The sequence below is a fragment of the Brachyhypopomus gauderio genome, unplaced genomic scaffold (assembly GCF_052324685.1).
Source record: "Brachyhypopomus gauderio isolate BG-103 unplaced genomic scaffold, BGAUD_0.2 sc46, whole genome shotgun sequence".
Lineage (NCBI taxonomy): Eukaryota > Metazoa > Chordata > Actinopteri > Gymnotiformes > Hypopomidae > Brachyhypopomus > Brachyhypopomus gauderio.
Window position 1 is genome coordinate 2,116,972 of NW_027506872.1, and position 27,133 is coordinate 2,144,104.

The following is a 27,133-nucleotide window of genomic DNA, read 5'->3' on the forward strand; positions in this document are numbered from 1 at the left end:
TCTGTTTTTGAGATTTGAGAATCATACCAAAAATGTATATATATTTTCCCACATACACAAGCAACATATTAACACGGTGACAAACACTCCTCCCACCAGTCAGGAGACTTTTCTACAGAAAGAGACGGTATTAACGGACGCTCACGTCTGTGCTGCAGCTCAGAGTTCAACTAATCAGACCCTTTCTACTCTCTGATTGGTTGAGTCGAAGGGGTGTGTTTTCACGCTAAACACCCATCTCTAATAGCAAAGCCAAGATAATGAGACCCGCCCATCATTTTCTGCTGCTGTTTTGATATTTCAATATATACTACGAGCTCTCTGGTAGTACGCAAACGAGTACCGTAATATTTGTACAATGAGAAGTATTAACCCTTTAGACACTGTTTTAGGAATGTTTTTCGAACACAGACACAGCGCTGGAGGTAAGTGGTGGAGATGTCTCAGCTCTTTTTGGTAGTTTATTTTCAGTTTGGATTTAAGGCTATATGTAAAGAGAAGGTTTTCCTTCACTGTAACGCAGATATCCGTCATAGTAGCACGAATGTAAGCGATTTAGGAGTGAAGAAGCATCTATTGCACTACAACTGTACAGTGTGAGATATTACAGAAGATTATTCTATCAAACTGAAAGTTTATGGGTGCAATTAGATGGAACCTTGTCCAGTAGAATAGGGACAGATGAGAGCTTCGAGGGTAAAGAGAACAGTTCGTGGATATGACTGTACTGTAAACTTTACAGAAAGAACGGAACATTGTTATGACTATTCTGTAAACTTTACAGAAGTGCAGCGTCTGTTTTGGAAAGTTACATTGTACTGTGTGTTAGGAAAGGTGTGATTGATGAGATGTTATGGCACTGTAAAATTTACAGTAAATACGACTGTTCCTGCATTTCCTGCGTGTGGTTTACAGTAAACACGACTGTTTCATAGTCTCTGTTCCTCTGGCTCTCGTCAATCACAGAGACAGCTGGATGAGAGTCAAAATCAGCTCCGTTCTCTTGTCAGGCAAACGCTGCAAACACTGTACCATGAAAACGGAAACATGCAGGGACCCAAACCAGAAACCTACACACACACATACACACACAAACAAAACCTAGACACACGCATACAAATAACTTAATCACACAACACACCATTGTACAACTGATCGATAACCTCAATATTAAATCATTAAAATGTTATACCATTTAAAAATTTGTTTTTGACAATTTGTTCTGAAATAATTGGTTGAGGAACTAAGGTAGAAGTAAAGGTACCTGTCATTAGTGTGTGTGTGTGTGTGTGTGTGTGCGTGTGTGTGAGCGTGTGCGAGCATGTGCGTGTGTGAGCGTGTGTATGGGCTGGAGTAAGGACAGCATCTTTAGTGAAATCCAGACTGTACAGTTTACTCCTGCACCGTAGACAAATGGAGTTTGTTACATATTTTTTTTAATGACAACTCAGACAACGCCACAATATAAAAGGAAATGATGACAGAAGGAACTCCCAAATACCGCCATATAACGTCTCCGCAGTGTCAGCAAGTGTAGGAATAGAAACAGAGATGGGAGGAAAGCCTCATAAAACCTCTGTGACACGATGACACCAGCATAACCAAGCCCGGCCAGCCGAGTGACTACACCTGGAGGAATCGGAGCAAATCACCTCGGGGAGCTGGGATGGATTACTTCAGACTGAAGAGCAACGCAAGCATGAATCCAGAGTGCTGGTTGTCCCTGCCCCATTTCCACGAGCAGTCTCACTGAAGGCACCAGTGAGCGTTTACTCCACCTTAAAGGGGAGCACAGAACACCAGACTTCAACTATTTAATGCTCTGAAATAAATGTTTATGTTGCAGCAAAGGTCAAAGTCAATGCCCCTGACTCTGCTGTGCAGAGAATACAAATGCATTCCCATTCACCACATTCTTTGCTACATTTATCTGATACAGATAAAGATAATGAGGATGGGGCCTGATTCCAACTCAGAAGGTACTCTCACTTCCCCTAGCCCCTAGCCCCTAGCCCTTGGGGTAATACACAATAAAGCAGTACAAATCAGGTCATCTAGAAACAGTTAAAAACATTTAGCAGCTAGTATTCAACTACAGCCTCTTGGCAGAACCACCCATAAAAACCAAAATGGACAGTTGACCCAGTGGCCCTTAAACAGGGAAGTGTGCCATGTGTAGGGCATAGGGAAGATGGGGAGGGGACACGGGGACAGGACGTCTTTACTAAAGTCTGATTACGCTTCAACACTTCTACCCAGGTTTTCATTCCATCATGATAACACTGTGGCAAACCACCCAGGAAGTAAAACTTTACTGTAAAAAAAAGAATGAATCCTATTAAGTCACAGATATAACAAACGTAGTTTGGTGGCGTTCATGGTTTACACAGACAAACATCAGGAAGTCTGAAACGAGCAAAAGCCACATTCTCCCTGGAGTGACGATGTTCAGACGAGGGACATCTCTTACCGGGAGCAACACCACGTGCGGTGTGAGAAGACCAAACAAACATCAAGGTTAAACACTATAGCAAACACCAGAGGAGGTGGAGCTCAGCACCTGTGAACACCTGACAGCCTCTGTCTTCCCAGCAGGCCTTGGGTTCAACAGAAGGTTCAACAGTGAGACCCTCCTCCTTCATAATAAGAGTCTACAATAAAGTGTGTATCTGTGCAAACCTCTAGGGCCTTACATCACAAACACCACTCGAAACAGAAAAGCTCTTGCTGAATCCCCAACGATCCACATCATTCTGCGCTTTTCTGTACAGCGTTCCTGTTCTGTGGGATGTGGCAAAATGTAATAAATAACACACTTGTGCATTTAGGCAGCATCTGGTCTTCCATGCTAGCGTGTAGGAAACAAAAACTCCAGTGTAGCCTGACCCTGACAAAGCAAACTACAATTTTCAAAAAATCTCATACTCAACTCGGAGTTATTCAACTCAGACACGAAAGGGCCACTCCATTTCATTTCTGGAAATTCAATGTACCACATATCGTTGTTTTCTCTCATCCACACTTGTTCGATAAACCAAGTAATTATCAAGCCTGTTTCTATCATGTTCTTAGAAGATCGGTGTATATCACCAGTGGAGATCGTTGGCTTCTCGGGGTGACTTATAACGTGTGATTCGAGCTCCCTCTAGTGGCTGATCATAATATTGAAGGCATAGCGCGGATGAAAACAATGTAGTTTCTGTTACAAAAGATCCTTAATTCAGACCTGCACACAGAACAGCAGAACAGGGAACTGAAACTAAATGGCAAAATGATGGAGGGGTGCTCTCACCATGACGACTGTGACCTTCCTAAAGTGCTCATTCTGAATGGAAAACAAAACCAAACACTCAAAACAACTCTGTAGAGCAGGGGTGTCAAACTCATTTTGGTCTGGGGTCCGCATACAACATAATCAGATCTCAAGGGGGCCAGACCAGTAAACTCATTACAAAATTACATGGAACTAACAATAAGTCAACTTTTTTTCTTTGTATTAGTGCAAATAAGTAAATTCTAAAATCGTTATATGAAATGAATTGTCCTTTTACTAAATATATTATGAACAACTTTTTACTTTTTAAGAAAAGCATGTGCAATTTCAACACTGTTACTCAGTGAAACATTATTTAAGTGCATTATGCATAAAAACTGATCCCAGTAACATTTTCCACATCTGGGAAGCAATTCTGAACACATGAACTTAACATTTTTCTTGAAAAATCCGACATCCTGAGGGTGTCAGGGTCAACAGAAAAAGCGGGTAAAGTGATAGAACTGACTAAACCCCTAGTGGATAATATAGGAACTGCATATTTTAAATAAAATGGAGTTTATTCTTCTTTAATACTCCAGGTTTATTCAGCGGGCTGGACTGAACCCCCTGGTGGGCATGTTCAGCCCCCCGGGCCGTATGTTTGACACCCCTGACGTGCACTTCAAACATGCAACAAACGGCAGATGCTTGCCATACTTTTGTTTTTGAAATCATCATGTGTAGTGCATGTTGTGTACAGATCCATCATCTCTGCCATACAATATGTCATCCACTAGTAACACTAATACCTCGAGCAAAGCATCCTCGGCCTGAGCCCTAAAGCAGTAAGTCTCTAATGTTTATAACGCCTGGCCCTGCTCATATTTTGACTTTTTTTTTATACCCCTTTACAAGTAATAACAGAACAGGCATAAATCAAGGAAGTTCACACTGTAAATGAACATTTACAGAATAAACAATTTCCCATAAAAACTTTAATCTTTTACAAACACTTGCCCATATAAAAAACAAACAAACAAGAGTGGGAGGGGAAGAGAAGCAGAGACAGAATAGCCCAGCAGGTTGGGTGTGGTTCTGGTGAGTGTTGACTACTCAGGGTGCCCGGGTTAACGCAGAGTCACCCAACTGAAACAGGGCCAGTTTTCTGGATCTCTTTCCCAATCCTTCATTTCCTGTGTGACGGACAAGTGAAGCAGGGCCTAGTTTGGTATGAGAAAAGATTAGTCTTAAGACCCAGTCTGTAATAAAACAAAACAGAAAACAAAACCAAAATAAAAACAAGCACTCGTATAGCTATCTCCTGTGACTCCGCGCCGAGTAGGTGCAGTGGCCACGGGGATCGTTGTCATGAGGACGGGCCTCTCTGTCTGCCTGCTGCCTCGGGTCAGACAGGCCCCGCCTCTCTCTGTCTGGCTCTCTGACTGGTTGTCTCGAGTCCTGCAGTCTCCACCTCTCTCTGTCTGGCTCTCCGATTGGTTGCACCTCTGTCAAATGAGGGTTTGAAGGTCTGTGGGCCAATCGAGGATCCCTGGGAGCGTTCGTGTTGGGAGGGGGTGGAGAGATTAGACGTGAGGGGACGCCGGTTGATGAGGAAACCCTGGGGGAGTGGCGGGAAAGCGGTTCAGAGGGCCGACGGGCGTGTGGGATGTGGGCAGGGGTGGCGGAGGAGTGGGCGGGGTGTTGAGGGGAGGAGTGGGCGGGGTGTTGAGGGGAGGCGGTCCCGGGTACGTCCGTAGGCGGGTAAGAGAGACTCCGGTGCAGCTGGTTGCATTTCAGGATCTTCCTCATGTCCTTGCTGAAGTCCCGCTCTCGAGTTTTGATGATGGTGCCTCGTTTGGCCGCGTCGTCTATCAGAGCCCCCCAGTCACGCTGCTCCTGCAGACACAAGTGTGAGAGTGAGTGTGCATGCACGTGTGAGCACGATTTGCTGTGTCGACGGTCAGAGCACCCCAATCACTCTGCCCGTGCAGACACAGAGCAACAGAGAGAGGAAGAGGAAGGTGTGTATGGATGCAAAACACTGCGGTGAACTACACAAGGATGCCAGAGAAATCTATTAGACAGGTGTGTGTGTGTGTGTGTGTGTGTGTTCCCTCTTTACCCTCAACGTCCGAAGGTGTCCCAGTATGAACAGGCTGAATTTGGCTCTGGTGATGGTCACGTTCATTCTCTGACGATTTCCAACAAACCTGGAGGAAGAAATACCAGCAACATGTCAGTAGAGACGAACCGGCGTGTTGCATGGGGCAAATGCAGCGTTGTAGTAAAACACAAGCAGCTTACCCAATAGATCCATTTTCACTACTGGCTCTTACACAGGACACAATAATGCAGTCCATGTCTCTACCTTGGAAACCGTCCACAGTGTCCACCTCCACTCTGACACTGACACACACACACACACACACACACACACACACACACACACACACACACACACACACACACACACACACACAAAATAAACTTTAGTGTAATTCGAGTTTACATCTCTCTCAACTAATATATTCAGTATCCACATGGGCTCCCTCTCCGTGTCCTTCAGCTTACAGTGGGCATCTGTTGCTTGGCAACAGGTCCTTCAGGGCCTCCCGGAGGCGGAGCTTCTGGGCGTTGTAGGGTGTGATGACGCCCACCTTCCTCACCTGCTTCTCCTTCACCTGCTTCTCCATGATCAGCTGGACCAGGAGAACCACCAGTTGCACTTCCTTCAGGTTACAGAACGAACTGGCACACAGGACAGCACACAGGGCAGACGATGCATATCAATTTACAAACATACGTGCAGTTTGATTCAGCTCCCATCACAAGACTTCTCTTCCACACACCAACCAACCCCCTCTACACCCCCCCCCACACCCCCGCCACCTCTTACTCTCTGTCTCTGCTCTCACTTCCGTCCATCACGTCAAAGACACGGTAGGGTACAAATGGCCAATCGAGTGAAAACCTATACTGAGCCACCTTGCTGAGAAGGAAAAACATGCGTACACACACACACACACACACACACACACACAAACGAACACAAACAAAACTTTAGAATTGATGAGCATTTAGTCATTTTTGAGTAGAAATATTAAATAAGTAATTCAGCATGTTTAGGGGTTATCAAGCAGGTAGGTGGAGGGAGGGGGCAGGGCTGGAGGGAGGGGGCGGGGCTGGAGGGATGACCCACCTGTCAGTCTTCAGGGTTTTGTTGTAGACATACTTGGAGGGAAACTCGCAGATGTCGGGGTGCATGCGGTACTGCATACTGAGGAAGACGCTGGTGACCTTGCAGGGGTGCGACTGACGAAGGCTCCTCATTACACGCACCATCAGGGACTGGTCATAGCCCAGCTCCTTCGCCTTCTGAACACACACACACACACACACGCGCTCTAACTACACACTACTAAAACACAGCAGCTCCTTTGGACAGTACTGCGATCAATACGAACACGAGCCTTTATACGAGAACACTGTGAGGACACCGGACTACGGACTACATTAACCTGCACGGAGAGTTTGGGCTTCATTAGAGTCGGAGCTGTCTGAGCCCAAAACATCTCTGGATGTACCGACATCATCGCGTGATTCCATCGTGATGATTGGGGCAAAAAGCATGAAAACAGTCAGCGGCTAGCGCGGGTTACCTGGGAGACGACAGTGGGCGGGAGCTGCTCGGGATCACCCACTAATATGAGGGAGGGGCATCGATGGAGGAAAGGAATTAGGGTCTCCGTTTCTTTAGCCTGCCCCGCCTGCACACACACACACAGTTAAACTGTTGTGATAAAGCACAGTGACGTGAGGTGACGTGGGGCCACGTGCGGCATGCTGGCGGACCTCGTCGATGATGACGCAGCTGAAGGGCTCGCGGCCGAGCCGGCGGTAGGCCCACTCCAGCACGGAGCTCCCGCTGGTGCTCAGCGTGGAGCAGATCACGTTGGCGTCCTGCAGCAGACGCGTCTGGACCTCCTGCCGTTTGCTACGGTTCTGCGGTACAGACAGACGAGAGACAAGACCGGGATGAGTGAAAAGAAACGCCCCGCCAACAGAGGGGGGAGCACTTCAGTCAGGAGACAAATATAGCGGGGGGGGGGGGGGTTCTACCTCTTGAGCAGAGTCAGGACCACAGATGGTGTGTGTGTTTGTGTGTTCTACCTCTTTTAGCTGCCGGCACAGTTTCTCTCGCTCCTTCAGGTAATCAGTCTTCTGCTTCATCAGCTGCTGAAACTGTAAATCAACCGATGGCGGGCGGGCGAAAGTGAGAGAGAAAGAGAGAGAGAGGATTTATAAGTTATAATTCAACCCTCCTCTCATCCTTTATATCACATGTTCTAATTAAATGATTATTGCACATTTTTATTTAAATGTAATGTGATCCTCCTCCACAGAGTCAACTTGGGAATTACCTGAATGACAAGTATGCACTACCCAGTCAGGCATGTCTAAATACCCAAACACGGCCCGCATTCAAACTTCCATTGGCCCGCAGCCTAAGCCATAAAATCAGTACTATGTGGCCCGACAGCACCTGCTATTTTATATTTCACCAGAAGATGGCAGTAGACCTGGTACACGCGCATAGATCGCAAAACTTGAGATTTAGGCTCCGTCCGAAATGCCATACTTCCCTCCTATTCAGTACACAAAAGCAGTAGGAGATAACAGGTAGTGTGTCCGAGGTGATGAAAACTGACCAGTCGTCTACTGAAAGAACGCACCGCTTTACCGCTTGAGCAGAACGTACTGCACTGAGATATCGTGTCTACTGCTTAAGGACGACATTTCGGATTCAGCCTTAGACTGGGAATTATTCTAGAAGCCAGTGTGTCATCAGGTGCATAGACCAAACGTCGCCCTCTAGTGTGTGGAGAAGACATTACCATGGGTGATTTCCTCACAGTCTTGGCACACTGCTGGGAGATGTTCTCAATACACTGGTCCAGCTCCTCCTTCTGTCTCTGTATTTCAGAGTCAGAAGTCTGCTGGCCTTTACCTGGACACACAAAAATACACACGCACACACCTGTAAGCTACAGTATGAATGATGCGCATATAAAAGTTTTACATTTACATCGGAGGGAGCTACAGAAGTGCTCTTCTGGTTAGACCTACGCGTTTTGGCCTTGGTCTGGCTGTCCAGGCTGAAGGCATGCAGCGCAGACGAGATGGTCTTCTCATTGCCAAGCCGCACCAGGTTAATGTTCCCACAGTTTCCTACGCAGACACACCAATACACACCAAAGTCATCGCCACAGGAAAGGAGGGGTGGCACACCCCCCATCAATCACAAGTGTCCGTGAGCAGACGCATCATAAAGGGGTGAAGAGTGCCAACCTCCCAGCATGTCTGCACAGACCAAGTACCTTGAGGATTGGTGGACTTCATTTTGAAGACAGGGATCATTTTCTTCATCAGGTTGTCAATGGCAGCGTTGGAAGGTGTGCAGACCAGAATCCTCGTCCGGCAAGACTGGCCTTGATTCTTTAGGGCAGTGCAAGTGCATCAGCGAGCGAACACCCACACCCACCCACACACCCACACACCCACACACCCACACACCCACACACCCACACACCCACACACCCACACACCCACACACCCACACACCCACACACACGTGAATCAGAAAAGCAGAATGTATTCTACCTCCTTAACACGATGCATGTCTGAATGTGGAAAACTACAGACATGATTATTGACTGTGAAAGAAGTCAGAATTCCCACGCCCAACACTAACCCAGGAGATTAATCCACATTTACCCTTTTTACTCGGTGCTAGATAGCTAGTAAAAAATAAAACTTGAAATCACCAGGGCCTGTTACAATGGTATTTTTAAGATGGCATGCAGTGATTAAATTGGTTAATATAATTTTTTAATTAATATAAAGTCACTGCACAGACATTCTAACAATTTTAAACAAATAAGTCATATTTATAATTCATAGGGACAAATCTAATAGACAAAAGGACGAGTTAACAGAAAGAAAAACAATTTATTTCAGCTTTAAAAACACGCACAGAAAGAGGGAGAGGGAACTTACATGGAACAGAAGTTGATCAAGCAGACCAACGATGGTCTTGCTCTTGCCAGTTCCTGGAGGACCATGTATTAACAAGATCTTTGGCTGCTTATGGGAGCGTTTCACCATGGCAACCCCACAGCCAATCGCCTTCTGCTGCTCTTTGTTGTAGTCGTCCTCAATAATGGGCTGCAGGTAGAAGGTTGAGGGGCAACACAGGAAAACACACTTAAACACAGGAGCCGTGTTCCTGCACAGGTTAAACATTAGTGGGCAAACCACACCCTTACATGGACTCATACACATGACTTTACAAACCTGCACGAAGGCAAAGAGACTCAGACCACATACTGCTGCTCACGTGACTCAAAAAAGGTAATTATATTCAGGAGCAGTGACACTTCACTAAAGGATCCTTTGAACATAAAGGTATTTACTTCCGTATTCCTTCGTTATGGTTGAGCGGACACATGTCTGACCATCACAGAGACACAAAGGACACTGATCACACCAGTCACGTGATCTCCCGAGACAGAAGTCCGGGAGACCGGCGCCCAGGAGACAGATGCTACTCACAGGCGTGACGAGATTGGACGGGCCCTCCTGGCAGTGTGTGAAGGAGGCGAGGTGAGGCGTGAGGAGTGCCTTCCTCATCACGCTGTGTCTCAGCAGGCACAGAGCTCTGAACTCCCGCATCGTGCTGACCAACGAGCCAATCACCTGGCAGCGCACGGGCTGACTGTTGACCGACGACACGTTCCCGCGCGTCTGAACGGTCAGGTTCAACGTTGAGGGCTCACCTACAGATGCAGACGGCAGCCGGTAGTCATCAGTGCAGTTCCAAGTTGCTAGACTAGACTTCCTGATTCCTTTTCTATCCAGTATATTTAACACACACACACACACACCTCCTCTGTTGCTGTACACCATCGACCGCGACACAAAGCCCAGGTAGGGAAGTGGTTCGTGAAACTCCGGCTCAACACTGGCATACGCTCCAGTGTTCTCCGGGAGCCACAGGAAGACAAGATCTTCTTCTTTAGGGTACAGTTGCTTCTTTTCCTGCTGAGTGTTCAGGCTTGCTACACACAAAACACAAGAAAACACACACATTATGGTGCAAAGACCAATCTAAAAGGTCAAGACATTCCTCCATTTACACAAGAAAGAAGCTGTATCTTCAGAGTTGGACATACCTGTAAAACCAGCACTGGCAATACGATTGCTGTATTCAATTCCTTGGACTTGGAGGTTAAGTTCAACCCTGCTCCCACTATGCCATTCACTGGCCATCTTCAATACGAAGAAAGAGGAAGAGGGAAAAAAGCATATCTCAGTGTAAACCAAACTCTAAGCAGTCTTCTCCTTCACATCATTACAGTGACGATTATAGATGAACTGGTGGGGTTTGATGGCAAATACAGAAGAAACAAAAGGAAATCCCACCTCCTCAAAGGCATTTAGAAGCAGCAGTGGGAACAAAATGTTGAAGTAGTCCTCGTAGCTGGAGAACGTCATTGGCACCTTTTTCAAGGGCAGGGAATGCAAGTCCTCTGGTGCCCCAAAGGTTTTATAGTTGTCAAACAAATGGTGCTCCCACTTCAGAACTGCCTGCGTCAAATAGGACTGATCAAGATTCTGTGTCTGGTTCACTGTTACTGCTGGCATCGAGACAGGAGCTTCTGGTCTTGAATAGGTATTATAGGAACGTGGCTGGGAAGTCTGAGGCATGTTCTTAGGAGGGAGATGCATGGATTTGGGCATGTAGTTTAAAGGATGCAAGAAGGGACTTTGAGATATTGCCTTGGTAACTTGAGGCAGGGTGGGTTTGGAAGGCAGGGTGTGGACAGCCTGGTTTAGAGTACTCCTGGAGGAAGGGATTAACTGTTTGGTAGGAGGTTGTGGTGTAGGTGTAACCTTTACAGGAGCAGGTAGAGGTGGAACAGACTGTATTGCATGTGCAAACTTAACCTTAGCCTTAGCAACACCAGCAGCAGGCAGAGGCTTAGATGCTTTTTCCATCTCTACGGCCAAAGATGCACTGCGTGAAACAGATGCATAGATCTTGGTTGTGGAAGGCTTTGTTTTCTTAGGAGTTATAGGGGGTAATCCAGGTTTTAAGAACAAATGGTCATTTAACGAGTTCTGTGCAGGAGCAGTAGACAGTGCTTTCTCAGACACGGCGGTAGATAAAGTTTTAGGTGGTGCCCAAGTTGTGTCCGGTTCATCTGCATCAATGTCCATATCAACAGGGTCACTTTGGGTACAGAAGTCATCCTCCTCACCATACATTTCCATTTGTGAGCATATCTCCATGTCTGTGGGTTCATTCTGCGTAAGATACCTCCATTCATCATCATCATCAGCAAAACCACCTTGTTGGTTTGCCCTTTCTGCCCCTTCAGCTGTTAAACTGGCACCTCCATCAGCATCTTTACTGTTCTGAAGAGAACCAGACTGCTCACATGCACTGCTGTCAATCTGCTTACTTCTTGATTTATTCAATTCACTCGGCATGCTAATTTTCACTTGTTTGGCAAGCTTCTTAGAGTCTGTCACTTGGTCAGGGTCAGGCTGGGAGCATGGGAGGAAGGCGTAGTCATTTTCCTCCTCCTCTTCCTCCTCCTCGTCCCCAACGCCCAATTGCAGATCCTTAGTGCTTGCATGTTTACTTTTTGGTTTGGATAGAGCATCAGACACGTGCCTCTCTGCTGGTTTGGGCAGAACAGTAGATGAAGGCTTCGACCTCTGGCACTTCCGCCGACTCTCTCTGTAGTACTGCATCTCTTGTGACTCCAGCAACTTCTTGCTTTTCCCCGGCAGGTTCTGTGGGGCTTTTTTGGCTCTACGGATTCTTTTCGACTTCGGTTGTGGCTCAACATGCACATTCTGGCCATAGGACCGAAGCTCACCCAGACAGTCCAAGGATCGCTGTGAAAGATCAAAGGCCTTCCTCTCCTTCTTCTTCAACCCCAGACGCTCCACTACAGATTCTGGCTCAATGCATTTGCGAACCTTCTTTGGGGGGACTATGGCAGGGGTCGAGAACTGGCACGCAACAGAAGGTACACAGGAACTTGTTGATGGAGCTGTGGGGGGAGCAAAAGATGGAGCCGTGGGGGAAAGAGGTTTCTCCAACTCGAGAGCTGAGGCGGTGTGTGACCTGCGATTCGGCTTCTGACTCAGTGGTTCAATAAGAAGAGTTTTTTTGTTTCGACATTGCTTGTCTTTCTTGTCAGCCATGACAGGCTTCTTAGTGGGACTTTGGGAGATCACAGGTTTGGGTTGGATAAAATGATCCTGGTTTTCAGGGGAACCTCTTGGCTTGGCTGGCAACAAAGTGTTTGGAGCAAATGGTTGCAGTAGTTGCTGCCGTTTACTGATCTGCTCCTCTACCTGCTGACAGACCTTCTCAATGTCCTCATCCGTAACAGGCTGAGTTTCATTAATCTCCTCCTCTACCTGCTGACAGACCTTCGCAATGTCCTCATCTGGAACAGGCAAATTTCCATTACTACAAACAAACATGGGTTCCACAACGTCACTAGTACTCACTTCAGATGTGGGGCCATGTTTGCGCTTCTTGGTCACAACTGGACCTTCAAAAGAAGAGTTATCCCAGTAAGATGCTACATATTGTTGGGTTTCAAACTCAAACACTTGAGATTCACTCAGATCATTGTAATCACGCTCTGGACTATCATTCAAGACTCGATGGCTAGGAACGTTGCCTCCCATCAGCATTTTGTCAGTCATATCAACTTCGTCATCTGAAATGACAATTATGTACGAGTCAGCATCCTCCTTTGTACTGCCAGAGGGTTGCACCATGTCCTGAGAATCACATACATCATCAGAATCACTGGACAACACTGTGACTGACTTTTTCTGACACCTCCTGTGGACATTAAGCGGTCCACCCTCATCAGAATCCTCATTCCAATTATTTTTAGAGAGTTTGCCCAGCTTGGAAGAGCCTGGAGCTTCAAGTTGTGATGTTGCAGCATGGTTTTCCAGTCCACATCCTGCATCTTTCTCATTGCTGCATCCATTGAGTCGCCATTCAGAATCAGACTTCCTCATGGCAATGGCTTGCATCTTGGAAAAGTTTTGACTGTCATTCAGTCTGGATCGAATTTCCTGTATTTTCCCAAAATCGGGCTTCAATTCAACCTTAAACTCAGAGATCAGTAGTGGGCTGCGAGGTTCCTTTTTTGCTCCGATATCATCAAGGCCGTCACAAAAAGCCTCATGTTCAGCCCATGCAGGTTCCTCTTTAACAAGGTTAAACAAATCTTTGGTGCCAGTCTGTGCATCTTTGTACAATGACTGCTGTGGACAATGAGGGGATGTGGAGTCCAAGTGAGGAATTACAGGCGGAACTGCAGATGTTGTTGGCAAAGTAGACAGAAATGCAGAAGCAGCCGACCTATCGCCCACTGCCTTTACAAGCTTGACTAAGCAGTTCTGGAGATGGTCGCGCTCCGATTCTGTAAGACTCCACCCTCTGGGTGGGACCTCACGCAGATGAACGATGAGAAGGTCCAGAAAGCGCCCCACATCTGGGTCTGTTCCCATTTGTCTCCCTTTCTTCAAGAGAGCGCGAATCAAGTTCATGCAGGTCTGACTCATTGCTCCAACTCCTGGTACTGATGCACGGGACGTAGTCGAGGTCACTCTATTTGATCCACATTTCCAATCATTGGAGAGAGTAGCAACCTGAACCACCACCGGGACCCATTTATGGGTGCTGAAGCACAGAAATCCCATGCAGTCTTTACTCAGATGCAGTTCTATTATGTCAACGAGGACGCGGACAAAAAACTCTGTGACCTTTTCACAGGTGTGTGCACGTCCACATTGTATGTCCTTGTTGATCTGGTAATACAGATAGTCGATAACGATGCCGACAATGCCAAGCTCAGCAAGCTCCATGACTGAACGTACGAAGGGGAGGAACCACAGAAACGTGCTTCCATACACACGCATGTTCTGCCCCACCTCTGACTGCAAGATGTTGACTAGACAGCTCATCTCTTCAAAAACAACAGAGGTGCTGCCTCCACTATTGTCGGACAACCAGCCTGACCACTAAAGTATACGGGGAAGACAAGAGGGGGAAAAGAGTATTACGTTTAAGTGTGATGACTCATGTACCGAAATACAACAGAACATTAAGTTCCACAGTACTAGAGTGAGACAAAAATGCAAACAAACGACACTCCTGTCAAACATCCCACAACTGATGCTACTTCTGTTGTGTTTTGCACTTACGAGCATTACAACCCCAACCCTGATTAAAGCATTTCCTTGCCTCGTTTCCTTGCTCGACTGAATAACTGTCGTACACCATCTGACTGCATGACACCATGTCATCACAATTACCCTCCTGCTCCAGTTTTACCCTCGTCCTGATTATTAATAAAAGGGACAAACCAGACAAGAGGAAATTAATTGATTTTAGCAAAGTGAAAAAAAAACTACACCTAGATATTCAAACAAGTCACTGTATTCATCACTAATGGAAATGCATTCATGAGGTCCTACAGTTCAGCAGATTGCGTTAGAGTAAAGCCTCATACCCCGTGGTTTTCTGACGGATATTCTGAATTTCGTGTACGTAGCTTCCTGCACTGGTGACGGCATGGAAAGCAGTGTCGGGTTCTATGTGACTCCAAGTTTTCGAGCCCAGTCTGTCCAGAATAACCATGAAGCACTGCAAAGCTGGCCAGAACGGATCAGAGGCCTTGTCTCCATCTGAACGGCACAAAGTCAGAATAGTGTGAAAAAGGACATGCGTCACAAACATGAAACCAACAGTGGTGTAAGGACTCTTGTACCAAAATCAAAACAGGCAGTTTTAGTGATGAACATTTATACACCAATAAGACACATGGGCAGCTGAAGCTGGTTCTTCTGAAGCACAAACAATCATCAAAAAATTCTTTTAAAACACGAATTTAAACTTCACAACTTGGTTACATAACTATTTTGAAAGTGAAAAACGTTTGGATATCAACCTTAAGAAAAAGAAACAAAATTGGCACAAAATGTACTTGGCATCACACGAGAAAAGGTCAGCGAAATGACACTGGCCTGCATATTCCACACTGTACTGTATCACATCATAACCTCGACACAGACCATATCTAAACAAAGTAAGCAGTATGTTCAGAAATCATAGACGTGCTGGGGTGAACAATGCTTCTCAGTGCAACTTCAACAAAGTTTCCACTCAGCCCAGACAGCTAATTAGCTTCAGTAAAAGATGGGAACATTATTCTGGCGGTACTGGTATCTGGTGGCCAGTGTTGGGAACGTTACTTTAAAAAAGTAATTAGTTATAGTTACTCACTACTTGTTCAAAAAAGTAACTGAGTTAGTAACTGAATTACTCTATAATAAAAGTAACTCGTTACCAGGAAGTAACTATTTACATTAGTTTAAAAAAAGTTATATGCCAATGAATAAGGATTTTTTGAAAAAGCAGTTTTCACAGTCAGTTGAAATGAGTAAGTAGATCGGGTGTTTAACTTTTGATATTTATTGCACATCAACAGATCAGTGCAGGATAAAATCCTTTAAAATCCCAAATCTTTGCTTTTTTTTTTTATTTATTTTTTTTTAACAAAAGCAAAAGTCAACAGTTACAGTATAAAGTGCATTTACATCTATCAAATTAAATTTAATTATCTCAACCTGAGACAACTGGTTTGTTCACAACAGAAGTAAACAATAAAACCTCTATTCTTAATTAAATAAATCAAATACCCAGTCTGGTAGACATTCAGGAACTTCAAGTATTTTCTTAAATAATGTTTATATCGCCACCTTGAAAATGCTCATTTTTCTTCGGCTTGCTCATGTGTCACGGGTGTGCTTAGGCGCGAGTGTAAAAACACAGGCTCTGATTGGCTACCATAACGCTGTCTTAGCCAATTGCTTGACCTTCTTCTTAAGTTAAACAGGTATTACAGAGAACTGTGACCTATCGAGATCTGCTACTCCTCAATAGCCTGGGCAGCGGTCCGCTCGCATTGCTGTTAGTATATTAATATATAGTAACGCACCACTTTTAATGACCAGTAACGTCAACGGCGTTGTAACAACAGGAAAAGTAATTAATTATATTATCCCGTTAGTGACAAAATGACGCCGTTACCTAACGCCGTTATTTTTAACGGCGTTATTCGCAACACTCCTGGTGGCTGGTAGATGGGAACATTCTTCTGGCGGTACTGGTATCTGGTGGCTGGTAGATGGGAACATTCTTCTGGCGGTACTGGTATCTGGTGATCTGCCACCATGGTGTGTGAACACTGTACCTCCTCTGCTGTCGCTCATGGTGTTGATGATGCACTGCAGGATGTCGTCGTGCTTCCCTGGGCCCATGAACAGGGAGTCCATAGCCTGGGAGTCCAGCTGCATCAACAGCATACAAACACCTGGAGGAGAGTGGACAGGAACGCCTTCAAACACCTGCAACACCAGCCCAGATCCACCAGCCCCACCCCCCAAAACCAACAACCTCAGAAATAGTCAAAAACAATTACAGTTAGGTTATTTAGCTATGGTATTACAATCCTCAAGTTAGAAATCCTTAATCCACAAGACAAATTCAGAATTTCACTTTTCATTTTGAAATAAAGTGGTACAGGCAGTAGCACCCTAGCATGATAAAACTCTAAAGTGACAGGAAAAGACTGAAGGCTTCAAACCCAGCCAGTAGTTCTTCTCGTTTCTGGAGTCGTAGAGGTGCGAGGGGAGCCTCTGAATCTTGCCACAGTAGTACTCTTCAGCGGAGACAGGACAGTCCATGGAGATCCCCAAGCCGATGACGTAGAACATACAGGAGAAGATCTCCTCCAGGCTGTAGTAGTTGTCCCTCTTCACCCTGCCCAGTGACCGGGCGGTGGTGATCGCCCAGCGTCGCACCTGAGCAGGCGTTACGTTAAAGGAGGCAATTAACTGTTAGAAGACTCATTAAAAAGACTCAAAATTCATCAAGGAAAAGAAATTACAATTGATTTTGATGGTAAATCAACAGGGTAACTAACATGATAAAAACATAAAAACATTTGATCATTCATACACATAACTGATCTATGAAATCAGCTTAAATGTGGCTTGCAAATGGAAGGCTTTATCAATTTAGCATCATTTTTTTTTTATAGTTTTGCATTGCTTTAATAGTTTGTTTTTTTTTTGTGCGTATATATTTTAAGAATACACAGTCTTCTAAATGCATCTAAAACATAACCCAATTTGGCTTAGTATATTCTAACAGCTAGCGTTGGTGCACATCACTAGAAATAATTGATGTGGATGCAGGATGACACAGCTGAAAGGCTATAAGGCCTTATAGGGTAAAGCATTGATCTATATTATTGGATTGGACATCGCGTGACTTAGCATGCGCCGAGCAGGTGCCATTGCTATGTATTGAGTCGTGCATTGAGGAGCATCCATGGATGGACATAAAAATGAGATCTAGCAGACACGTAAGGAAAACCAAAGAGGGACATAAATTGTCAAAACTACGACAACAAGATCACAAGATCAAAGGGTATCACATTTCACAGGTCAGTAAAATAATTTTTATTAAAAAAAAAAATAGCGGAGATGAGGGATGTTCACTGTCCATGCTAGCTTGATTTTGATAAAGCTATGTCGAGTAAACCCTCTTAAAAACAAGTTTTCTGTTCCAACAAATTACAATGTATTGTTATTAATATTGTTATCATGTTAGGATAATGTTGTAAATACGATGTTCATTAAAATTCTCTCTAAATCTGTTTTACTGGGACCGATGTTCAGTCCAGTTGGCATTATGTCCCATAGATACTCTCTCACACATTTTCATTTGGTTTCATAATTTTTTCAGTTTAAGTCAATTAAATTTGTCATAATTATTTTTAAAAATCAACAGGGGTGAGTTTCCAAAAATGTTCTTAGCGCCAAGTACTTCGTAACCTCGTTCTTACGTATGAGGTTACGAAGTACTTAGCACTAAGAACGTTTTTGGAAACTCACCCCAGGTTAATACAGGTTTTTTTTAATAAATGCCATTTTTCTACACAGATTTCCCAACAAACAAAGAAAATATGAGCTGTACAAATTGTGGGTCAGAAAGTGTGGACGTCTGAGAGGACCGTCATCTACAGCAGGGATATGCAGTGCTCACTGCCCACTGATATCAACCATAGATATCTGATAGACTGAAGAGGGCACATGTTAGAAAAGGAGCAGTGCCACAGATTTTCAACCTTCCAGACCATATTAATAATAATAAATATTTTATTAAAGTTGATGCAATTATGTAGCCAATGAGAAGTGGCTGCAATAAATGATTTTGAAAATTGTATATTTTGTGTCAGGTCAATTTATCTATGTATTTGTGGGAAACTGAATTGTGTAAGCTCTTTTCTGCTACTTGTAGGTAAAAAAAAAATCTGACAAATTTTGTCATGAATTTCAGATTCAAACTCATTATTTTCTCCATCATAATTTCATAATTAATTTCACCCACATTTAGCCATGTAGTGCTCAAAGATGCTCCTCCACACTGATGCCATCTCATATTATACTTGAACATATATAAGAGGTATTGCACTTAAAGAATTTATGAAAATTACAGCTGTAATGGGGAGAGTTGACAAAGAGATAAACTCAAATTTGACTTTCAATATCAGAATTGTGATCATAATTAAAACTTATCAAAGTTATTTATTTAAAACTTTTTACCATAATTATGATTGAATATCAAAAACATGACATACATGTGTTATTTAGTTTTAGCCAGGTGAAAGAAAAGGGCTTTATGCAGGGTTTTTTGAAAAAATTGAAAAATTCCCAGACTGCTTATAAATTTATCTCTTGGGATAATACGAAGTTTTACATATCTCAACATCGGCAATATTCTCACCTTTAATTTAAGCCATATATTATAAAAATTGGATAAGAAATAAGGGCGCTAGGACTGTTTTTGTGACAGATGGATGAACATCCCACATAGGAACTACACTGCTTTGCTGACAGGACTCAATGCATAGTAATGGCTCCGAGGGCGACGCATCGCTAACTATAGCGGCAACAGGCGACGTCCAATACAGTAATATAGATCAATGGGGTAAAGTTCTGAAAGGCTATAAGGCCTTATATGGTAAAGTTCTGAAAGACTATAAGGCCTTATATGGTAAAGTTCTGAAAGACTATAAGGCCTTATATGGTAAAGTTCTGGACGAGTGAATCTTTATTTTTAAAGTTACACCTGGACATGCGTGTCCAATTCACATAATGAATATGAAAGACTGGGATGCAAAGTCATTATGATGTGGACATAATGGTGATAGAAACTAAAGCAAATGTGTTAAACATATAGAAATAAAAAGGGGCAATATGGATCCAAATGTGTTTAAAATGAGGGCTCTAACTGGGGCTCTGCTTAGCCTTTCAGACATCATTTGACCTGCCTCAGTTGGACAACGTTGATCTAGAATAAAAACAGGACCTACTGTCTTCAAGTGATACTGGAGTCTGTCTTCTTTATTTTACTGAGTATTGGTTACTGCTGGATCTCTAAGGATAATTCTGTGGAACTAGCCACAACTTAGGAAGCATACATCTTTTCAAGCTAAAACACACTTTGAAGAAGGCACTCCACCACCTTCAAATGCATGAGCTGACTGTATCAAGAGTCTGATTGGCCAGGAACCCTGTGATTGACAGGAGGGGGAGTATGCTACCCTCCCAGGGGGCCTGGTCAGTTCTGCACCATTTAGCGTTCAGAGCTGCCGAAGATTCTGCTTCACCATCTCGGCATATTTACACTGTAAACAAACATTCCTGTAATCTCAGTCCAACATTACAATATGGAATAAGTCCCAAGTAGATGAACCTACCATCTCGTTGGGGTGCACCATCAGTAGGTAGATGCCTGGATATTTATGATTCACTGGCAGAGGGTTCCCCATATCCTGTATTTTACACATAACATTCACCAACGTTTCACCTGAGATGGAAATAGAAGGGAACGGCCCCAGTTAGCTTTGGTGGCTGCCTTAGCCGTTTAACTGGTGTGGGCGGGGTTAACGAGTGGGGGCGGGGTTAACAGGTTCACCTGCGTTAAATCTGATTTGATTTGCAATGTGCTTACAGCATACATGCAGACCAGCAGAATGTCTGCAGGTCCAACCATTTGTTCCTCAATGAGATTTGCTGCCAAACGCATGTGCGCACACCACGCAGGTGTTGGTGATGTTTTAATCCCGTTCCTCAGAGAAGCTTCAGCGTTGTCCACAACAAGTGACGAGTTTGACATGGTGAAGGAACGTGTAGCAGATGGTAGGTGGACTCACACAGATCTCTGTGGCACAGTAGGTATGGGAACTTCAGTATCTCCATCAACGGGATCCGAAGGTGAACAATGAAGTCCTCCAACGAGAACTCCAGCATGGGCTGCTCCCGGCCGTTGTCCAACAGGAACACGTCAGCGTCATCCAGGTCCACCTCCAGGAGTTTCTGACACACCTTGAGCAGCCGAGCCGTCTCCAGCTCCCACAGACACTGGGAAAGACAGCAGACGGGCGAGAAGATGGCCATGTGTCCAGTTTGGACTGCACTGCATTAAGTAATCTGTATAAAGATGCACTTTAAAATACCATTGCACAATTATAAATGAAAAACTTCTTTGGCATTTGTATCCCATGAAGAGTTTATGATAAATTAGTAGACCCCATAATTCACTGCCATATAGAAGAACGGGTTTAATGATAACATTGAATATTTTTAGCTGAAATGTAACTGGAGGGTGGAATGTATTGATGGGTTTTTCAATCATTGCTTTGTCTCCCAGTGCATTTATGGTCTTGGTCAAGATTCCAGATACTCTGATTAATATCTGTGGAAAGAGATTTTGAGGGACCCCTCAAACTTAGTATAGTCCAGGTAAGGCCAGAATTATACAACAAACCTGAGGTGTTAACACTGTCAGAATCATCAGATTACTCTCTTAATCTGATCAAATATTTTACAATAAAATATTTTACAATAAAGCAAAGCAAGTTGGAACCCCAAAACTGGCAACTAAGAAAAGCAGTAAGTTTTTAAAAAAGGATAAGGATGTTCTTGGAGGAGTCAGTCTGGTGTTCTCCAGACGACCCCTTTGTGGTGAACCCTGCGTGGATGTGTGTGTGTGTGATTCCTTTGTACCCTGTGAGTCCAAACATGGTCTTCGGTTCATCACTGGCTTGAAGAAATGTCTGATTTTATCACGACATAGGCTCACATAAAATAAATAAATAAATAATTCTGTGGTGTGTTGAATTGTGGTCACACTGAAGATAGTCAAATTTTGTTTGTAATCTGGGTTTTTTTTTTATTAAAGTTGTTGGCATTAATATATATTAATATAATAATGTCCAGTGAAGACAATATTGTGGTACATGTAAAATGCCCCCTCACTGCAATACTCACCATCACCCTGTGAGACTGTAGCACTCTCCATCTGCACGACTGTGTATGGACGTTCGTGCTCATGCGTCTGTGCACATGTGGACGTGCGTGTCTGTGCACATGTGGACGTGCGTGCTCGTGCGTGTGTGTGTGTCTGTGCATGTGTGTGCTCGTGCGTGTGCACGTGTGGACATGTGCATGTTCACGCATGTTTGGAGGTGCATGCTCGAAAGCACGCGCATATGGACGTGTGCGTCTGTGTGTATGCTCGGGGGGTGTCTGTGCGCGTCTGTGTGTATGCTCGGGGGTGTCTGAGTATGCTCGGGTGTCTGTGCGCGTCTGTGAGTATGCTCGGGGGTGTCTGTGAGTATGCTCGGGGGTGTCTGTGAGTATGCTCGGGGGTGTCTGTGAGTATGCTCGGGGGTGTCTGTGAGTATGCTCGGGGGTGTCTGTGAGTATGCTCGGGGGTGTCTGTGAGTATGCTCGGGGGTGTCTGTGAGTATGCTCGGGGGTGTCTGTGAGTATGCTCGGGGGTGTCTGTGCGCGTCTGTGAGTATGCTCGGGTGTCGAGTACGCTCGGGTGTCTGTGCGCGTCTGTGAGTACGCTCGGGTGTCTGTGCGCGTCTGTGAGTACGCTCGGGTGTCTGTGCGCGTCTGTGAGTACGCTCGGGTGTCTGTGCGCGTCTGTGAGTACGCTCGGGTGTCTGTGCGCGTCTGTGAGTACGCTCGGGTGTCTGTGCGCGTCTGTGAGTACGCTCGGGTGTCTGTGCGCGTCTGTGAGTACGCTCGGGTGTCTGTGCGCGTCTGTGAGTACGCTCGGGTGTCTGTGCGCGTCTGTGAGTACGCTCGGGTGTCTGTGCGCGTCTGTGAGTACGCTCGGGTGTCTGTGCGCGTCTGTGAGTACGCTCGGGTGTCTGTGCGCGTCTGTGAGTACGCTCGGGTGTCTGTGCGCGTCTGTGAGTACGCTCGGGTGTCTGTGCGCGTCTGTGAGTACGCTCGGGTGTCTGTGCGCGTCTGTGAGTACGCTCGGGTGTCTGTGCGCGTCTGTGAGTACGCTCGGGTGTCTGTGCGCGTCTGTGAGTACGCTCGGGTGTCTGTGCGCGTCTGTGTGTGTGTACACTCGGGTGTCTGTGCACTTGGGTGTCTGTGTGCTCAGGCACAATTACTCTTATTGAGTCAGGACAGGGGCCTGGCTCAGCTCACACACCTGAGCCTCTGCTCCACACACATGCGCGTGGGGCCTTTACCTTGTGCAGCTCCGGGACTTGGTCTCGTGCTGTGTGGTATTTGTCCACACAGTCCCCGCAGTGGACAAAGTCCTCGTCAGCACTCTCCATCTCCAGGGGCGACAGCGTGCCCGCACTGTAGCGCTGCAGCACAGCAACGACATCCTCGTCGGTCTTCGCCGGGTCACACCACAGACACGGCGCCATCACTGCCTGCACACACACACAGCTCGGAGCTCATCAACACACTCCACACACACACACCCCTTCTGTGAGGTAGCAGTGTTAAATAAACCCACAGAACGATTAAAGACTACCATTCGTTGGGTGGAGGCCCCGTTAAATAAGAGTGGACATGTTGGGGTGTTTCTCCCTCATAGCATAGTGGGGGTCTCACAGCCCTGGTGGGGATTGTTCATGTTAATCTCTAAAAGAGGTGAATGTTAGAATGTCCTACAAGGTGAATCTCTATCTGACCTGTTGCAAGCCCTATATGTTATTATCCTGTCTTTGCTTCAGCTGAACTAGATTTCCTGTTAATGTCTAGACTAGCATTGCCTACTCTATTACTAACAAAATGTACGACTTCCTGTCATCTGTTAACACTCTAGATCATGTGATCTCATCTTCACATGCACTTCCCTTTATGCCACAATACTGCATATTTTAACCACCTATTTATACACTGCTACACCTGTTTAAAAAAAAACTGTGCTTGCTTACTGGTATGATCGACTCAGTCTTTCTTATTGAGAATTAATGCACCGAAAGGATTTTGATCCTTTTCAAATACTGTGAACCTTTCTTCATCCGTGTAGCGCATAGCTTCTGATCTTACTTTACAACCGAAGAGGTAAAGTAACCCAAAGCATGAGGAATAGGCTCAAAGCAATAAATTAGGCCTGGAGCCAGACAATAAAACAGTAAATCTTCCAGACCTGGGGCCTCCTTCCAGACCATCAGCTGGGTCTGGACTTAAAGGGTGGAAAAACCCACAAGGATTGGAAAGAATGGCAAGAGAAAAGTGAAGATCCAGCAGATGTTATCAGTTGGGTTCTCCAAAGCACCCTAGAGGACAGGTACAGCAGGAGGTGAGAAGGTGTGAGAGGGTTGATTAGAGGAACACAATCCAAGACAGAGTAAAAATTCACCACAACAAAGAAGCTGCCCCAAGAAGAACTGAAGTGCCTCTAGTTGAGGATTCCTTACATCCATATTCCTCATCCTCAACCCATCAAGTGCTTTCAGTCCATTAGCTGAACACACCACTTGAGAGTTTACACAGCCAATTTCTTTATCATTATCTTCAGACCAGGTCTGGGCGTTTCCCTTAGTACATCCCAGAATCTGGGCCAAACTATTCCACATTACTCATGTTTGCTCTGGAGGCCCACTAAAGGTCAAAAGGCCAACAAGAAAACCTGCACGCTCTCCCTCTCCAAGAGATAAGGAACAAAGAACCTTCACACTTGGTGGGAGGGAAGATCACCTCCTCTGATGCTCTCAAACACTCTGCTCCTCCACAGTGCTCAGATGTTTTCACTTTAAGATACGTTAGCCAGTTTTAGTGTTCTCTTCAATTCAAGCTTCCTAGCAAATCAACAATTTTGTTGCTCCCATGTCAAAAGCTGCTGGTAACCACCGAGATAATCCTGTACTGAATGTGTTTGTATTTTACCACAGTTTCTACACTTTAGAACATTCTCCCAACTCACAAGATACCAGGAGGACATTGAGATTGAGTTTTGGGTTGAGGGGGATTCAGAGACAGACGGACAGAGAGGAGTGCGCCACACACTTTATGATCAAAGCTCACCTGCATCTCCACCTGCTGCTGATGCAGACTAGCAGGAAATGAAGAAATTAATTCCAATGTCTGGGGTTTGGTAGCTTTGTTACTTTCTCTCTTTTGATCCCACTGGCACGAATGTGCTTCATATAATGAGGTGCATGTGGTGTGTGTGTGTGTGTGTGTGTGTGGTGGGTGTTGTGTTGTGAATGAACACACCAGGCAGAATAAACACTCAGACACTTCAGGTACCAACAGGTCGGCGCCAGCAGCACACGGACGCGCCCCGTCCGCCCTGGTCCGCTCAGACCCAAAACAACCGAGCCGTGCGCGCAGGAGCAGAGCCGGCGTTGTGCTGCCCGCGTTTCTTCATCACCGTGAACCGTCAACACCGGACGACACGGTTACCGTGGCCGGTAAGGCCGCTCCGGGTCCCCGGACGCGAGTCAAAACAAAACACTTTAACCAACCGTTTAAACCTCCTTACCCACACAAGAGGACTCCACTTCCTCCTGCAGCCTCGACGTATGACAGAAAGAAATATAAACCATACAAGGGGAGGGGACACTAACCACAAACGAATAAATATAAACCATACGGGGGGGGACACTAACCACAAACGTCTTCAGTCCCTCATGACGCAGTCCGGGTCCGTCGGGTCCTCAAACGTCCCACTACAGGCCAGCGGAAGTGACGTCAGCGGAGCGACGCTCCAAGCCTGCGCCAGCGCGAGCCACTATATTTATACGCATTATATTTATACGCGCGTGGCGTTACTAATTAGTGTCACTTAAAAGTTAATACATTCACACGTCCCGTTGCATATCAGAAATATTCCTCTAACTTGTGCAAAAAAGAAGAAGCACCCAGCAGGCAATGAGAATCCGTATCTAGAGTGGTAGAGAGAGTCAGGAGATGATCTTTATTAACGCCAATGAGATATGCAGAACATTTATAGTCTTGAGAAGAGTCTGGGGTCTTCTTTGATCTCTCCTGTTATCTCCCAGATAAGTGTCGTTCTCCAGACATCTGTCTTTACTTCCATTGTTCCGACCCCACCCTCCAGGGTGCTCGGGGAAAACCTGACATGACTTCACGGGGTGTGTGCAGAAACTGCTGTGTCCTCATGCAGGCGTTTTTGAGAAACGAAACATAACTCATACCCGGCCACTAGGGGGTAGTAATAAAAAAACAAACTATGAGGCAAAAAAATGTTGCAAAATTTGAAGGACCAGGGGGGTATTCCAAGAAGCGGGTTAAGCGAGAAAACCGGGTAAGTAAACTCAGAGTTCACGGAAACTCGAGGTTTTCCGTTCCAGAAACCGAGCTTAGAGATAACCTGAGTCAGTTACTATAGCAACTTATGCTCTGAAGCTAACCTGCTCGCTGGCAGGTTAACTTAGGCTGTGTTCGAAATAGACTACTACATAGGCCTACTGGATACTGCATACTGGACTCAGTATATACTGGATACTGCATACTGGTCCTCGTAGTAGTATGCAGTACAGTTTCCAGTATGTGACAAAAGCAAAGCACACTACGGGGTCACGTGAACGTAGCGTTGCATGATGGGATGCAGTACACCACGAAGATAGCTCTGTTCGCATACTGGAATATTTTGCGGAAGTAGTAGGTCATCCGGGTATGTTTTGCGTACTGGAAATTTTCATTTTGGTCACATATTGCATACGACATACTGATTTGGGGCTCGATCAGTATGCCAGTAGTATGTAGTAGACTATTTCGAACACAGCCTTGGACCTGACCCAGAGTTACAAACACGTCATCATGACGTGTCCTTTCCTCGAAGATCATGTGGATATTGAAGCTCAGTTTATTCGCGGAGCTCTTTGTCGGGAACGCCTTATAAAACCCCGAATAGACATAGGCCTACTATCATTTTCGGATTATTTTTTAATGAACGTTATCGTTTTTCAGCACAATCCATAAAATCTCCAGATTTTTATACATCGCTCTTCGTTTTTTGCTAGTGGAAGCTTTTTTTATAGTGTAGGAGATGCGGGATTTGTCAGCAAAGCTACTGTATGTCGGTCTGTCCAAAAACTATGTCTGGCATTAAATTGACTAGTGTCCAGTTTTGTGGTGTTTCCTGGGCTTAAGCCAGTTATGGACATCAAAGAGGAATTCCACAGCATCATTGGTTTGTCTTTAATTCACAAGGACAATAAAGAAATTAAGCAAAGGAGAGGCAATATATAACGAACTTCATTCCATTTACATTTTAAGGATTTCCTAGAGTGATTGGCTGTATTGATGGAACCTACATATGCTACCTATTCCAGCACCATTAGAACATGAAAATTCATCCATAGCATTAATGTACAGGTACTAACCTTTATAATCCTTAATGAA

The 27,133-nt window shown here is 45.2% G+C and overlaps 2 protein-coding genes across 6 annotated transcripts in view; one reads left to right on the forward strand and one right to left on the reverse strand.

Annotated features, from left to right (window-relative positions):
• Positions 1-1,150, forward strand: part of ntng2b (netrin g2b) — an 86,506-nt gene extending 85,356 nt beyond the window's left edge. The window contains exon 8 of the mRNA XM_076986312.1: positions 1-1,150. This exon is cut by the window's left edge and continues 494 nt beyond it. The gene's annotated coding sequence lies outside the window, so the exon portion shown is untranslated.
• A 3,081-nt stretch (positions 1,151-4,231) lies between these two features.
• On the reverse strand, positions 4,232-26,489 carry setx (senataxin). Of its 5 annotated transcripts, XM_076986298.1 has the most exons (26): positions 25,375-26,487; positions 25,248-25,272; positions 22,993-23,184; positions 20,650-20,857; positions 20,194-20,303; positions 17,011-17,227; positions 16,618-16,737; positions 14,875-15,049; positions 14,607-14,703; positions 10,739-14,383; positions 10,489-10,585; positions 10,201-10,374; positions 9,869-10,092; positions 9,314-9,481; positions 8,635-8,752; positions 8,384-8,485; positions 8,152-8,264; positions 7,427-7,498; positions 7,109-7,258; positions 6,916-7,023; positions 6,456-6,631; positions 6,153-6,245; positions 5,828-6,004; positions 5,561-5,662; positions 5,379-5,466; positions 4,232-5,152 (listed from the first exon to the last, which is right to left on the reverse strand). In XM_076986298.1, exons 3-26 carry the CDS (start codon positions 23,176-23,178, stop codon positions 4,571-4,573), a joined length of 7,302 nt encoding a protein of 2,433 aa, XP_076842413.1. In that variant the 5' UTR covers positions 23,179-23,184; positions 25,248-25,272; positions 25,375-26,487; the 3' UTR covers positions 4,232-4,570. The 5 variants fall into 5 exon arrangements, 4 of the variants coding, with proteins under 4 accessions (XP_076842413.1, XP_076842412.1, XP_076842411.1 ...); XM_076986297.1 differs by lacking the exon at positions 25,248-25,272; XM_076986296.1 differs by having other exon boundaries at positions 25,248-26,487.
• Positions 26,490-27,133: the final 644 nt, after the last annotated feature.

Bases quoted from the DNA above. Each gene is read 5' to 3' on its own strand.
- setx (XM_076986297.1), bottom strand. From the start codon at position 23,178: ATGGCGCCGTGTCTGTGGTGTGACCCGGCGAAGACCGACGAGGATGTC. The intron at 17,228-20,193 runs GTAGGTTCATCT...ACGCCTGCTCAG, and splicing joins TGGTGCACCCCAACGAGATG to GTGCGACGCTGGGCGATCAC. The intron at 5,663-5,827 runs GTAAGCTGAAGG...TGTGTGTGTCAG, and splicing joins CCAAGCAACAGATGCCCACT to TGTCAGAGTGGAGGTGGACA.